Source organism: Oncorhynchus kisutch, linkage group LG7 (assembly GCF_002021735.2).
Source record: "Oncorhynchus kisutch isolate 150728-3 linkage group LG7, Okis_V2, whole genome shotgun sequence".
In the NCBI taxonomy this organism is placed as follows: domain Eukaryota; kingdom Metazoa; phylum Chordata; class Actinopteri; order Salmoniformes; family Salmonidae; genus Oncorhynchus; species Oncorhynchus kisutch.
The window spans coordinates 29,679,321-29,695,570 of record NC_034180.2 but is presented as its reverse complement, the minus strand read 5'-3'; the positions used below and the strand labels follow the sequence as shown (position 1 = coordinate 29,695,570).

The 16,250-nt window shown below is 44.0% G+C and overlaps 1 protein-coding gene across 2 annotated transcripts in view; it reads right to left on the bottom strand.

Moving 5' to 3' along the window:
• LOC109893726 (1-phosphatidylinositol 4,5-bisphosphate phosphodiesterase beta-1) overlaps positions 1–16,250 on the bottom strand; it is a 28,282-nt gene that overhangs the window by 9,294 nt on the left and 2,738 nt on the right. The window contains exons 5-26 of one of the 2 annotated variants that reach the window (XR_004210605.1): positions 16,141–16,220; positions 15,929–15,982; positions 15,588–15,663; positions 15,316–15,416; positions 14,992–15,155; positions 13,180–13,326; positions 9,999–10,156; positions 7,824–7,906; positions 7,635–7,719; positions 7,327–7,513; positions 7,078–7,151; positions 6,848–6,947; positions 6,245–6,329; positions 5,444–5,568; positions 5,188–5,342; positions 4,885–5,049; positions 4,514–4,613; positions 1,223–1,327; positions 918–1,030; positions 636–768; positions 424–477; positions 116–322 (exon numbers count right to left, since the gene is read on the bottom strand). Coding sequence is in view for 1 of the 2 variants with exons in the window: in XM_031828853.1 (XP_031684713.1) it covers positions 106–322; positions 424–477; positions 636–768; positions 918–1,030; positions 1,223–1,327; positions 4,514–4,613; positions 4,885–5,049; positions 5,188–5,342; positions 5,444–5,568; positions 6,245–6,329; positions 6,848–6,947; positions 7,078–7,151; positions 7,327–7,513; positions 7,635–7,719; positions 7,824–7,906; positions 9,999–10,156; positions 13,180–13,326; positions 14,992–15,155; positions 15,316–15,416; positions 15,588–15,663; positions 15,929–15,982; positions 16,141–16,220 (2,561 nt within the window). In the remaining variant the exon portion in view is untranslated. Of the gene's footprint in view, positions 1–105; positions 323–423; positions 478–635; positions 769–917; positions 1,031–1,222; positions 1,328–4,513; positions 4,614–4,884; positions 5,050–5,187; positions 5,343–5,443; positions 5,569–6,244; positions 6,330–6,847; positions 6,948–7,077; positions 7,152–7,326; positions 7,514–7,634; positions 7,720–7,823; positions 7,907–9,998; positions 10,157–13,179; positions 13,327–14,991; positions 15,156–15,315; positions 15,417–15,587; positions 15,664–15,928; positions 15,983–16,140; positions 16,221–16,250 lie in introns of both variants that reach the window. The other variant, XM_031828853.1, reaches the window with a different exon arrangement.

Genomic DNA, 16,250 nt, shown 5'->3' with positions numbered 1-16,250 from the left:
ACACAAGAGGGACATGAGTCAGGGTTAGGGTTAGGGACAACGCACACATACACACACAATGCAACACTCTACCTTACTTCCCCAACCCCCCTCCACCCTACCTACCTTGTCTTACCATGTTGCTTAGTCTTCAGTAGAGCGTTGTGTCTGCGTGTGTGTTGGTTCTTAGCCTGGTTGTATTTGGTGGTATGTTCCTTCACCATCTCCAAAGTCTTCTTCTGGTGTCTCTTCACCACATCCTTCATCTCCCTGTAGTGTCTTTTCTGCTCCCGCATGATCAGCTTCTGTTGCCTGAGCTCCTCTAGTGTGGCCGCCTCCATATCTGAACCGGCAGAGACCACACAGTCGAGCACATAGACTACACACCACAGCCACGCTGTCTTATACTGACCACACACAATCCCGCCCCCTGATCCCTCTGACCTATCAGAACGCTCTGCACCATGTCTTCAGTCTTCAACGCTGGTTTGGCTGGTTCTGAAAAGACAACAAAAACACTATTATTGGTTGGCGGCACACCAGTTAAATGGGAAAATTAATTAATGTCAATATATCTGCGGTGACATTGTAGCAGTCTTGGGTGTGACTTTGGCAGATAGAAGTTGGTTGGTCAGGAGTCAGAAGTCCAGGGTTACCTGTGGCTGCAGGCTGAGGTGTGTTAGTAGGAGTCCTGGGTGTGACGGTAGGGCTGGGGCTGAGACCGTTCTCCAGAGGAGCAGTTCGTAGGTTTGCTTTTGGCTCAGCGGGCCCTGGCTGATCAGCCTCAACCTTTATAACACAAAAGCATCAACAACATTTAACATTACAATCAACACCAGCAATGTAACAGTATTTCTAAATGCATGTGTATCAAGGAGAGCCCGTTTTTACTGTCCATAACCCTCTTTTGACCACAAAACCCTAGTTTGACCACAAACCTCTTTGCTGGTCTCCTCCTCCCCTTCCTCTAGGGTGAGAGCAGCCAGCTGCTGGGACCGCTGCTCCAGGAGATTCACATACCGGATGGGGTTAGACAGCGCCTCGATCACATCTACACACACAAACACACACACACACACATTAGGGATTAGCAATGTGGGCAAGCTGAAGAAAAAGACTACTTCTCTGAGGCCAGATATTCCTGCCACACATGCACGTGTTCCTTACCACTGATGACTAAGCTGGTACTAAGCTTATACAGAGACCTCCAGGTTTAATAGGCATTGTCGTACACCAGACCTACCTGCAAAGGTGTCTGGGACATAATCCTTCACTTCAATGTAGACAAACACAGCAGGCAGAATCAGAGACTGGTTCTTCTCATTCCTCAAGCCAATGTAGCGATAACCTGAGACAGACAGAACATAGTTAATAACCTGAGGACAGGAGAGGAAAACAGAGGAAAATAAGGAATACAGAGAGAAAGAAACACAAAACTATTTGCAGAAACAGTGTTTACTGTTTACAGGTAAATATAGTGTTGTTCCTGTTCCCAAGAAAGCTAAGGTAACTGAGCTAAATGATTATCGTCCCGTAGCACTCACTTCCGTCATCATGAAGTGCTTTGAGAGACTAGTCAAGGACTATATCACCTCCACCCTACCTGACACGCTAGACCCACTCCAATTTGCTTACTACCCCAAAAGGTCCACAGACGATGCAATCGCAATCACACTGCACACTGCCCTAACCCATCTGGACAAGAGGAATACCTATGTAAGAATGCTGGTCATCAACTCAGCATTTAACATCATAGTACCCTCCAAACTCATCATTAAGCTCAAGACCCTGGGTCTCGACGCTGCCCTGTGCAACTGGGTCCTGGACTTCCTGACGGGCCGCCCCCAGGTGGTGAGGGTAGGAAACAACATCTCCACCCCGCTGATCCTCAACACTGGGGCCCCACAGGGGTGCGTTCTCAGCCCTCTCCTGTACCCCTTGTTCACCCATGACTGCGTGGCCATGCATGCCTCCAACTCAATCATCAAGTTTGCAGACGACACTACAGTGGTAGGCTTGATTACCAATGTTGGGTTCTTATTTTTCAGAGTAAATAACTCAGCTGTAACCAAGTTGAATCATTCCCAAAGGTTCTGTACAGCTGTAATCAGACAGCAAACATTTCAGACATCACAGTTATATACATCCTACTTATGACACTCCCTCTCTCCATCCTTAGTTTATGCCCAAGAGAAAGAAGGTAACCAGATACTAACCCTGATTACTCCCTTAAGGGGAACTGACCTCACGCCTCACCTCCTGACCTCAACCCCTCCTTCACCTAATCCACAGATATCTATCTGTCTTCCCTATATCAACACATCGCTCTCCTCTCCTCCATCAAACACATTCCAAAGCCTTCTGGGTCGCTACAGATTCTTTTTATTCAAGGCTTCGTCTCTATCATTTATTTAATATCTCAATGTTCAAAGTTTAGCCGATTCCAACACCAACAATGACGAGACGGCCTACAGGTAGGAAGTGAGGGCCCTCGGGGTGTGGTGTCAGGAAAATAACCTCACACTCAATATCAACAAAACAAAGGATATGATCGTGGACTTCAGGACACAGCAGAGGGAGCACCCCACTATCCACATCGCCGGGACAGTAGTAGAGAAGGTGGAAAGTTTTAAGTTCCTCGGCATACACATCACGAACAAACTGAAATAGTCCACCCACACAGACAGCGTGGTGAAGAAGGTGCAGAAGCGCCTCTTCAACCTCAGGAGGCTGAAGAATTTCGGCTTGTCACCAAAAGCACTCACAAACTTTTACAGATGCACAATCGAGAGCATCCTGTCGTGCTGTATCACCGCTTGGTATGGCAACTGCTCCACCCACAACTGTAAGGCTCTCCAGAGGGTAGTGAGGTCTGCACAACGCATCACCGGGGGCAAACTACCTGCCCTCCAGGACACCTACACCACCCGATGTCACAGGAAGGTCAAAAAGATAATCAAGGACAACAACCACCCGAGCCACTGCCTGTTCACCCCGCTATCATCCAGAAGGCGAGGTCAGTACAGGTGCATCAAAGCGGGGACTGAGAGACTAAAAAACAGCTTCTATCTCAAGGCCATCAGACAGTTAAACGGCCATCACTAACATTGAGTGGCTGCTGCTAACACACTGACTCATCTCTAGCCACTTTAATAATGGAAAATTGGATGTAATAAATGTGTCACTAGCCACTTTAAACAATGCCACTTTATATAATGTTTACATACATATGAGATGAGTAATTTAGGGTATATACTGTACTCTATACCACCTACTGCATCTTGCCTATGCTGTTCGCCCATCGCTCATCCATATATTTTTATGTACATATTCTTATTCATTCCTTTACACTTGTGTGTATAAGGTAGTTCCTTCCTATCCTTCCTGTTTGGCCCTGTCCGGGGGTGTCATTGGATGGGGCCACAGTGTCTCCTGACTCCTGTCTCAGCCTCCAGTATTTATGCTGCAGTAGTTTATGTGTCGGGGGGCTAGGGTCAGTTTGTTATATCTGGAGTACTTCTCCTGTCCTATCCGGTGTCCTGTGTGAATTTAAGTATGCTCTCTCTAATTCTCTCTTTCTCTCTCTCTCTCTCTCTCGGAGGACCTGAGCCCTAGGACCATGCCTCAGGACTACCTGTCACGATCGTCGTGAGAAGCGGACCAAAATGCAGCGTGGTATGTGTTCATGAGGATTTTTTAATTAAAGAAAGCACTGAACACTGAATACAAACTACACAAAACAATAAACGAATAACGACCGTGAAGCTATAATGAGAACTGTGCTGACACAAGCAACTAACATAGACAATCACCCACAAACAAACAGTGAAACCCAGGCTACCTAAGTATGATACTCAATCAGAGACAACTAATGACACCTGCCTCTGATTGAGAACCATACTAGGCCGAAACGTAGAAATCCCAAAATCATAGAAAAACAAACATAGACTGCCCACCCCAACTCACGCCCTGACCATACTAAATAACGACAAAACAAAGGAAATAAAGGTCAGAACGTGACACTACCTGACATGATGACTCCTTGCTGTCCCCAGTCCACCTGGCCGTGCTGCTGCTCCAGTTTCAACTGTTCTACCTGTGATTATTATTATTTGACCATGCTGGTCATTTACGAACATTTGAACATCTTGGCCATGTTCTGCTATAATCTCCACCCGGCACAGCCAGAAAAGGACTTGCCACCCCACATAGCCTGGTTCCTCTCTAGGTTTCTTCCCAGGTTTTGGCCTTTCTAGGGAGTTTTTCCTAGCCACCGTGCTTCTACACCTGCATTGCTTGCTGTTTGGGGTTTTAGGCTGGGTTTCTGTACAGCACTTTGAGATATCAGCGGATGTACGAAGGGCTATATAAATACATTAGATTTGATTTGATTTAGTTGTTGTGAAATTGTTAGATTACTTGTTCGATATTACTGCATGGTCGGAACTAGAAGCACAAGCATTTCGCTACACTCGTATTAACATCTGCTAACCATGTGTATGTGAGAAATAAAATTTGACTTGATTTGATTTACCGGGCCGTATGGCTGGCACAGGGATAATACGGTGACCTATGAACTTTCCTCCTTCCTCAAATGCAGCAATCCTCAGAGAGGCCAATGTCGGGAGAACTACCTACAAAAACACAATTAGACACAGTCATACATTGATATACTTTAATATTATACGCAGTTACACAGTTAAAATAATACAGTTTTACTCAGTTAAACTGTTACACTTCGATATTATATGCTACCTATGATTACACAGTTTGCCTGAATCCTGAAGATTTGAGTTAGCTCTCTGAGCTAATGCCTAGGCTTTAGCTCAGAGGGCTAACACAGTCCAGTCTTATGACATTTAGGGGACCTGGGTTCAAACCCAGTCGGTCATACTGTTGTCTCACCTTCTTGAAGATGATTGGGTCCTCGTCCCAGACAGGGTTGATAGCGTTGCTTTGGGATGTTTTGGTCTTCAGGGCTTTTCTCCTGGTGTCCACAGGAAGACCAAACATGTCGAGCTCTACGTACACACCTACCTTCTTGTCGCTCAGAAACTGGCCTGATATTATCTGTAGGAAAGAGACGCTCAGATTAAATAGGCTAATCTTATATCCACACTTTAGTCTAAACTACAGTAACTGGTTAACCTTGACAGACAGTGTGTTGGTTGGGTTATGGTTATGGTTAGAGTATTCTGTAACTTCTACCTTGACCTTGACTGTGTTAGCCACAATGCCGTCCACAGTGCTCTCAGCGAACGGGTCAAAGTGTTTGTCTGGTCGTCTCATGAACTCTGGTTTCAGTCTGTAGCCACTCTTCCCATTGTACTCATACATGCCCAGGTTCAACTGCATAGACAGATCTGAGAGAGAGAGGGATAAAGAAAGAGAGAGAGACAGAGGTCATGGGGAGGTCAGAGGTTAAGAGAGGTCAGGGGTCACAGGTCAAGTAGGCAGGCCTCACCTATAGTTTGGAAGTTGAGCGCCACCAGCTGGCAGCCAGCGTTCCAGAAGAGTTGTGGCATGTAGTTGGAAGAGTCTACCCTAGTGCCTTTAGGGTAGATACGACTCAACTGCTGCTTGTTATATCTGAGAGGACATGTTAAAGACATGACATTACATTATAGTAAGAACACTCTTCCTAGAACACTCCACCCGGCACAGCCAGAAGAGGACTGGCCACCGCTCAGAGCCTGGTTCCTCTCTAGGTTTATTCCTAGATTCTTGCCTTTCTAGGGAGTTTTTCCTAGCCACTGTGCTTCTACGTCTGAATTGCTTGCTGTTTGGGGTTTTAGGGTGGGGTTCTGTATAGCACTTTGTGACATCGGCAGATGTAAAAAGGGCTTTATAAATACATTTGATTGATTGATTGATCTTAGAACCAACAAGGGTTCTTTGACTGTCCCCTAGAAGAACCCTTTGAAGAACCCATTTTGGTTCCAGATAGGACCTTTTTGGTTCCCATGTAGAAGCCTTTCCACATAAGGGTTCTACATGGAACCCAAAAGGGGTCCTCCTATGGGAACAGCCACAGAACCCTTTTGGAACCCTTTTTCTAAGAGTGTAGAGTAGGGCCTGTATATTAGTCAACTGCATTGATGAGACTTAACTGCTGCTAATCTTCAATAGAATTAGCTACAATAGAGAGCAAAGCAAACCCTTAGGAAGGAAGTAATCAACCACACTACAAACTAATACTGAAGAAGAGTTAGGGTTCCGGGTTATTGTTGGGGTTATTTAGAGGGTAGCTGAATCTTAAGGATACTCCACAAACTCCACGGGCGACTTGGTGAGGTGCTCCAGAGCTTTAGTCTCCACAAATGATGACATTTGATAGCTACGATTAACCTCTGGGGAAAGAACATAATGGTTTATTATGCATTTGTGTGTTTATGCGCTCATATGTGTGTTTACACTGAGTATACAAAACATTAAGAACACCTGCTCTTTCCATGACATAGACTGACCAATTGAATCCAGGTGAAAGCTATGATCCCTTACTGATGTCACTTGTTAAATCCTCTTCAAATCAGTGTAGATGGAGTGGAGGAGACAGGTTAAAGAAGGATTTTTAAGCCTTTTGACAATTGAGGGTGAGTGGGCAAAACAACACATTTAAGTGCATTTGAATAGGGTATGATATTAGATGCCAGGCGCACTGGTTTGTGTCAAGAACTGCAACGATGCCGTTTTTTTTACACTCAACAGTTTCCCGTGTGTATCAAGAATGGTCCACCACCCAAAGGACATCCAGCCAACTTGACACAACATTGGGAAGCATTGGAATCAACATGGGCCAACATGTGTTCCATGTGAATGTGTTCCTAATGTTTGGTATACTCAGTGTATATGCAGTGAGCCAGCATACTTTTGGATGCCTCGAAGGAGTTAAACTTGGTGGGCTGGACGTAGTTGACCAGAGTGGACATCTCCTCTGTGGCTACAGCCTCCCGCTCCTCTGCTGTCCCCTGGAGACAAAGTCATCACATAACAGGCAGCCATGTTACCCTAACCCTGACACTCCCCTCTAATATACATCAGCAGTGTTAAAGGGTAACCAAGTAACCATGGTAGGAGAGTACAAGCTACTGAACTCACCTCATCTGATGTCTTCTTACAGTCATCGTCATCATCATCATCGTCATCGTCATCGTCTTCAGCCTCTATCTCTCCTGAAAGAATGTTTACATTTTCATATACTCTAAAAGTGTTTTTGTTGTTGTTGTCATCTCTCATAAAAAGCTTCTAGAGAGCCTCACCAGCTGTGATAGTGATGAAGACGATGAACATGATTATTATTATTATCATAATGTTTATGCATTAGAGCACACTTGCAGACAGCCTCACCTTCTGTAATGTTGCTAGGAGACGAGGGTTCATCTGTTGCCTGTTCTGCTGCTACGCTCTGGTTGGTTGGGTGCTCTGCCATTCTCTTGTTGCCATGGGCAGCCGAGGGCTTGTGGGATTTCTTGTTCTTAATGAGGATCTTACCTATCAGCTCCTGAGGACTTGGCAGGGGTACCCCAGACTCCAGCTAACACACACACAAACAAACAGACACACACGCACAGGCAACGCACACACATATCAGTTTACATGCAAGCAAGTGTGTGTGTGTGTGTGTGTGTGGTGGGGCATGTGTCCTAGAAACTTACAGGATATTTCTCCAATGGGTCAATCAGTAGTGCATCTCCAAAAATCGACCTACAATATTCTGCCATCTTGGCTTGTTGCTTTGGGCTGTTAGGATTAGAGGTCAGGGGTCAGGATTAAAGAGCAGTTGACCAAATATTTTCTAATATATTCTCCTATTAATATATATATATATATATGTGTTCACTCACGAGTCCACATGGTTTTCGAAGGACAAGATGACAGGAAAAGGAGAGGTTTTGAAAGCACACTCAGCGATGGCCTCAATCACCTCCTGTAGAGTAAAAGGAGAAGTTATAATAGTTGGTTATTTTATTACACATATATACACTGAGTGTACAAAAAATTAGGTGTGTCAAGAACTGCAACGCTCGAGTGTGTCAAGAACTGCAACGCAGCTGGGTATTTCACGCTCAACAGTTTCCTGTGTTTCAAGAATAATCCACCACCCAATGGACATCCAGCCAATGGCAGGCCAGTGGTCAAAAAAGGGGTAATTGATGAAAGAAGAAAAAGGAGGCTGACATGAATTGTGCAGAGCAACAGATGGGCAACAGTTTGTCAACTGACAGTACAACATTCATGCCCAAAGACCCAGAAAAGAATGCACAACTCATCGTACATTGACACACATGGGGGTATGGCAGCCAACGACCTTATAGAGTTCCACTTCTTTTAGCAAAAAAAACAAGAAACTGCTATTGCAGTGGGCTAAGGAACGAAAACACTTGGCACTGGAGAATTTGAAAAACATTGCCTGGTCTGGTGAATCCTGGTTCCTACTGTTTCACGCTGATGGGAGGACGAGGGTATGAAGAAAACCACATGAGTACATGCATCTATCCAGTGGTGGAAAAAGTACCCACTTATCACACTTGAGTAAAAGTAAAGATACCTTAATATAAAATGACTCAAGTAAAAGTCAAAGTCACTCAGTAAAAATACTACTTGAGTAAAAGTCTAAAAGTATTTGGTTTCAAATATACTTAAGTATCAAAAGTAAATATAATTGCTACAATATACCTAAGTATGAAAAGTAAAAGTAAAAATATAAATAATTTCATATTCCTTATATTAAGCAAACCGTACAGCATAATTTTCTTGTTTATTTTACTTTACAAATAGCCAGGGCATGCTCCAACACTAACACATCATTTACAAATGAAGCATATGTTTAGTGAGTCCGTCAGATCAGAGGAGGTAGGGATGACATGGGATGTTCTCTTGATAAGTGTGTGAATTTGACCATTTTCCTGTCCTGCTGTCACGACTTCCGCCGAAGTCGGCTCCTTGTTCGGTCAACGTCACCGGCTTTCTAGCCATCGCCACTCCATTTTTCATGTATCCATTTGTTTTGTCTTGTTCCCTGCACACCTATTTTTCATTCCCCAATCAATTCATATGTATTTATTCCTCTGTTCCCCATCATGTCTTTGTGTAGGATTGTTTGTGTTACGTGTATTTTGATATTGTGGATATTGTTACGTGCATTACTTTTTGTCTATGTTCCGTGTTTTGAGCACATTTTAAGTATTTTGTGCTGTCATTTTTGACCGGAATAAAAAGTGTGTCTGTTCACTACACTCTGCTCTCCTGCACCTGACTTCGCCTCCAATACACACTCCCAACACCTGCTAAGCATTCAAAATGTAACTAGTAATTTTGGGTGTCAGGGAAAATGTATGGAGTAAAAAGTACATTATTTTCTTTAGGAATGTAGTGAAGTAAAAGTAAAAGTTGTCAAAAATAGAAATAGTAAAGTACAGATACCCCAAAAAACTACTTAAGTAGTACTGTAAAGTATTTTTACACTACTGCATCTATCACGCACCGTGTCAACATTGAAGGCAGGTTGTGGTGGTGTCAAGGTGTGGGGTGTGTTTTCAAGGCACACATTGGCCCCTTGATAAAAGTGGAGCAATGTTTGAATGCCACAGGATATCATTGCCATTTTTACATAATTTAGCAGACGCTTTTCTCCAGAGCAACTTACAGTAGTGAGTACATACATTTTAATTATTTTTCACACTGGTCCCCCGTGGGTATCAAACCCACAACCCTGGTGTTGCAAGCACCATGCCCAACTAACTGAGCCACACATTGCCAATCAGGTGCATCCCTTCATGGCAGCATTGTCCAGGAATGGTTCCACAAACATGACAGTATTCAAGTTACTGCAGTGGCCTGCCACGTCCGATATAGACTATATCAGAATAAAATGATCCGTTTTAGAAGCAGAGACAAGGCGGAGACTAATGTAGCCTTGACACAGACGAATGGAGTTAGCCTTGATGCAGGAGATTTCAGAGCATGTGTGTGTTTGTGTATGTGTGCGAGCGAGAGAGCGGTGTGCGACATGCGTGTACCTTAAAGCAGATCTCCGAGGTCATGGTGAAGCCGTGTGTGATGACTGGTTCCTCCTCTGTGGTCCGTCCTTTCCAACAGTCTAACTCCACACACCGACAGCCTGCCAACATCACTTGACGGTACATCTCCACTGACGAACTACCTGCGAGCTGCCCCGCTACACACACACACACATACACGTACACACACATATTTATAAATATATATAGGCCTACACACAGATTAGAATTGTGTGAGTCAACAAATAGGTGTGTGTGTGTGTGTGTGTGAGTGTGTGTGTGTGTTAGTGATGCCAGGTTCAGCTGTTTGTTCAATGGAAGAGACTCTTCCTAGAGCTGGGCGCCTGGCCAAACTGAGCAATCGGTGGAGAAGGGCCTTGGTCAGGGAGGTGACCAAGAGCCCTATGGTCACTCTGACAGAGCTCCAGAGTTCCTCTGTCAAGATGGGAGAAACTTCCAGAAGGACAACAATCTCTGCAGCACTCCACCAATCAGGACTTTAAGGTAGAGTGGCCAGACGGAAGCCACTTCTCAGTAAAAGCACATGACAGCCCACTTGGAGTTTGCCAAAAGGCACCTAAAGGACTCATAGACCATGAGAAACAAGATTCTCTGGTCCGATGAAACCAACATTGAACTTCTTTGGCCTGAATGCCAGCGTCACATCTGGAGGAAACCAGGCACCGCTCATCACCTGGCCAATACCATCCCTACAGTGAAGCATGGTGTTGGCAGCATCATGCTGTGTAGATGTTGTTCAGCAGCAGGGACTGGGAGACTAGTCAGGATCGAATGAAAGATGAACGGAGGAAAGAACAGAGAGATCCTTGATGAAAACCTGCTCCAGTGAGCTCAGACTGGGGCGAAGGTTCACCTTCTCACAGGACAACGACCCTAAACACACAGCCAAGACAACGCAGGAGTGGCTTCTGAATGTCATTGAGTGGCACTGCCAGAGCCCGGACTTGAACCTGATCAAACATCTCTGGAGAGACCTGAAAAATATGTGCAGCGATGGCCCCCTTCCAACCTGACAAAGCTTGAAAGGATCTGCAGAGAAGAATAGGAGAAACTCCCCAGGTGTGCCATGCATGTAGAGTCATACCCAAGAAGACTTGAGGCTATAATCACTGCCAAAGGTGCTTCAACAAAGTACTGAGTAAAGGGTCTGAATACCTTTGTAAATCTGATATTTCAATTTTGTATTTTTTATCATTTGCAAAAACATCTAAAAATGTGTTTTTGCTTTGTCATTATGGGGTATTGTGTGTACTGTAGATTGATGATTAAAAAAAATGATTTAATCAATTTTAGAATAAGGCTGTCAGATAACAAAATACTTTCTGAATGCACTGAAGATATGTTTCCAGTTATAATTTCTATTTGTTCGTCAACTTATCTATCATTACATACATGCACCTTCTCTTCTGTCATTATGTTTCCCTAGAAGACTAAAGAAACCCTTGCTCACCAGAATAATGTCTTAAATCAATAGAATGAATGCTAAAGTTTTCTCTGTCATCTCTGCTTCTTTGCAGAGCAAAGACATTTGGGGACCTGGGAGAAAATTCAATAACTCGACAACAACAAAAAACAGGAAAGATTTTCTATGCAAAATGTCTAAATGACATCCGTTTGACCGGTTTTAAGGAAATAGAAAGCTATGAAAACGACCCAAGATGTTTCTGATAAGATTTCAGTTTGGCTTGGATGTGTCACGTATACTCTTTGGCCTCTAGGTCACCAGACTGCTGATTATGCACACCTGTCACCATCGTCACACCCACCAGCACTTATTGACACCCACCTGGACTCCATTACCTCCTTGATTACCTGCCCTATTTATGTCACTCCCTTTGGTTCCTTCCCCAGGCGTTATTGTTTCTGTTTCATGTCTATGTGCTGTTCTTGTTGTGTATAATGTACCGTTTATTTATTAAATATTCACTCCCTGTACTTGCTTCCCGACTCTCAGCATACATCGTTACAGGATGCATATGAGCTTTTAAGATGCTGATTAAAAATAGCTATACAGATAGTATCTAACTTCGCATTCTCTCAGGATGCAGAAATAAATCATCCAGGTCACCTGTGATACAAGTCAGTATTTGACATCCATTCATGTCTGAGGAAGTCGGGAGATGACTCGGAAACCAGCCACTAGGGGCAACAGTAAGCACTGTTACCTTCAAGTAGATTTTGGTTTTGCTAGGGTGATGTGGACGGGAATGGCGGATGGGCGTAAGCATCTGTCTCTGATTCCAAAGGCTGCAAGTTGGAATCCAGCAATAAGAAGTTGTTTTTGAATTTTTTTTCCAAGCCTATCCCATACTTTAACTCTTACCTTAAACATTCTGAGTTAATGCCTAAACTTAAACACTTGATGTTTGGAAGAACTTCAACATTTGACATTTGAGAAACATCTAATTCTGACTGTGAGAGCTGGTAGCAGCCAGCAAATAACATTTCTCCACTTCTGTTCCCAACTTGTTACTCTCTATTTGTATAGCGCCTCACAATCATAACACATTAGTTTTTGTTTTTTACCTTTATTTTACTAGGCAAGTCAGTTAAGAACAAATTGTCTTTTCAATGACAGCCTAGGAACAGTGGGTTAACTGCCTGTTCAGGGGCAGAACGACAACCTTGTCAGCTTGGGGATTTGAACTTGCAACCTTTCAGTTACTAGTCCGAACGCTCTAACCACTAGGCTACCCTGCCGCCCCAAAGGCTAACAGAACCCGGCACTGTTTTCATCCTCTTACCACTTCAAATATTTCCCAAACATTACTTTTCTTGCCCTCCGTTCTCTTTATTTTTAACTCTCCATTTCACAGCCTTTCTTTTATTGAATTACACTCGAGATTGTCCTTTTTTCCTCTGTGGATCTACATGAACTTGTTCTGCCCGTTCCCAAAAGCATTTTGTGATTGGTATAAAGGCTATTTGGCGTGCATAGGCTACAGTTAGGCCCTAAAGCATAGGCTTACGCACGAATGCCAGATAACCTAAAATAATGAGAGAAAAACCTCAAAGTAGCCTATAAATATAAATGGCACAATAATTATAAATGTATGACACAGTACATTATGGATTTAAGGTATTGTGTTCTCTTTATTCAACCCACCCACCCCTCAACCACACAATATTTCATGACCCTAAATCACTAATGTGTGTGTACCTGTGAGGTAGGTGTTATGTGAGGAGTTGATGAAGTAGTGAGACAGAGGGAAGGTCATGTCTTCGGACTGGTCCAGCTTCTCAGGAGGAATCACTCCGTTCTCATCAGACACTAGGTACTTGCTGAGCCCCTCCAACGTGATCAGGCCTACAGAACACACAGGCACAAAGTATTCAGACCCCTTTACTTTTTCCACATTTTGTTACTTTACAGCCTTATTCTAATATGGATTAAATAAAATAAAAAACATCAGCAATCTACACACAATACCCCATAATGACAAAGCGAAAAGAGGTTTTTAGAAACTTGCTAATTTATTACAAATTGAAAACTGAAACACCTTATTTACATAAGTATTCAGACCCTTTGCTATGAGACTTGAAATTGAACTCAGGTGTATTCTGTTTCCATTGATCATCCTTGAGATGTTTCTACAACTTGATTGGAGTCCCCCTGTGGTGAATTCAATTGATTGGACATGATTTGGAAAGGCACACACCTGTCTATGTATGGTCCCACAGTTGACAGTGCATGTCAGAGCAAAAACCAAGCCACGGGGTCGAAGGAATTGTCCGTAGAGCTCCGAGATGGGTTTGTGTTGAGGCACAGATTAGGGAAGGGCACCAAAACATTTCCGCGCATTGAAGGTCCCCAAAACCACAGTGGCCTCCATCATTCTTAAATGGAAGAAGTTTGGAACCACCAAGAGCTGGCCGACGGCCAAACTGAGCAATCAGGGGAGAAGGGCCTTGGTCAAGGAGGTGACCAAGAACCCGATGGTCACTCTGACAGAGCTCCAGAGTTCCTCTGTGGAGATGGCAGAACCTTCCAGAAGGACAACAATCTCTGCAACACTCCACCAATCAGGACTTTATGGTAGGAGTGGCCAGACGGAAGCCACTCCTCAGTAAAAAACACATGACAGCCTGCTTGGTGTTTGCCAAAAGGCACCTAAAGGACTCTCAGACCATGAGAAACAAGATTCTCTTGTCTGATGAAACTAAGATTCAACTCATTGGCCTGAATGCCAAGTGTCACGTCTGGAGGAAACCTGGCACCATCCCAACGGTGAAGCATGATGGTGGCAGCATCATGCTGTGGGGATGTTTTTCAGCGGCAGGGACTGGAAGACTAGTCAGGATCGAGGGACAGAGAGATTCTTGATGAAAACCTGCTCAAGGCCTCAGACTGGGGTGAAGGTTCACCTTCCAACAGGACTATGACCCTAAGCACACAGCCAAGACAACGCGGTAGTAGATTCAGGACAAGTCTCTGAATGTCCTTGAGTGGCCCAGCCAGAGCCTGGACTTGAACCTGATCGAACATCTCTGGAAAGACCTGAAAATAGCTGTGCAGCGGCGCTCCCCATCCAAGCTGACTGAGTTTGAGGTGATCTGCAGAGAAGAATGGGTGAAACTCCCCAAATGCAGGTGTGCCAAACTTGTAGCGTCATACCCAAGACTCAAGGTTGTAATCGCTGCCAAAGGTGCTTCAAAGTACTGAGTAAATGGTCTGAATACTTATGTACATGTGATATTTCCGTTATTCGTTTTTTTACACTTACAATAATGTAAAAAATCCTATTTTTGCTTTGTCATTATGGGGTATTGTGTTGAGATTGATGAGGGGGAAAAAAAATGCAACGGTAACGTAACAAATGTTGAAAAAGTAAAGGGCTCTGAATCATTTCCGAATGCTCTGTATATACATAAAGACACTCATATCTCACACACACAAGAATGCATACATGCATGCACGCAAGCTTACACGTAGGCACAAATGCATGCACACAAAACACACACTCACACACACCTTGTTTGAGCAGGCTGTGGTTGAGTTCATATTTCTCCATCAGGGTCTGTGTCTGAGAGGGTCTGAGAGGAGGATACAGAATCTCATTCAGACGAGGATCTCTCTGCCTCTCATTAATGAACTCTGTCATCTGATCCACCGACAGATAAGCACCCTTAGCACCTCTACAGAAAGAGAGAGAGAAATAGTCAGGAATTAGTGACTGTACATAGTGCTGAGAGAAGACTGAGCTGAGTTCTAGCTGAACAGCAGAGGATCGGAGAGGAAGGATCAGAAAGGGTCAGGGTTTAGAGCTGGGTACCAGGAGGTAGTATCAGTACTTACTGCTGAGAGAAAACTGAGCTGAGTTCTGGCCGAGGACAGAGGTGGGAGAGGAAAGATCTGTAAAGGTCAGGGGTGAAGTCCTCAAGGGGAATAGAGTCACTCTGCAGAGGAACACAAATACCACTGAGATGATTCAGGTTTCAAGAAGTGGTCATTTAAATAGTTGGCTTGAGTGTGAGAGGAAATAACTACCAGTTAAAATACCACCACTACCAGCTTTTATGTTGTATAGTTTGTTATATTATATAGTATTCCATAGTTATAATCTATACCCGTCCAAATGGTAGGTTGCAGTGTTCCAAAGCCGTCTCCACCCTCTTTTTGTCCGCTGAGAACATGCGGACGATGCTGGATAAAAGGGGCAGGACATGCACAATATGAACCAATCACATCCCAAAGGATTCACAGGGAGTTAATCAGCAGACACGGGAGTGACAATTTGTGTTCGAAGGGATGGGCCCTGAGAAAAGCGCTGCACAGATTCACTAATCTTGACCCCATAATGAGTAGTTATTTGGGATACCAGGTAATTTATATAGATCAGTGATTCTGCACAACACCTTGCTCAGGACGATCCCCTAAAATGATTGAGGAACCAATGGGATTCACTCACTTCTTCACTGGGATCCGCCCCTCTGAGTTTGGCTGCAGGGTCAGTCTGACATACCTGTTAGAGAAAGATTAGGAAAAAGGGAGACAGGAATAAACACACCTCTGTCACACCAACATTCCCAGTGATCTCCATTGCTATCACAGATCTGTCTGGCACCCGCCTTTCCTTTTTAAATGCCGTAAAGAACTAATCCATTTTTCTGATAGACTCACGCTTTCTCCAGACTTGTTTCTCTGTTCATGTTGTGACTCAACAGGTTGGAGGCCAGAGAGAACAGCTCCTCAGCCCACTCCTATACAACACAGAGACAAAGAGAGGAACA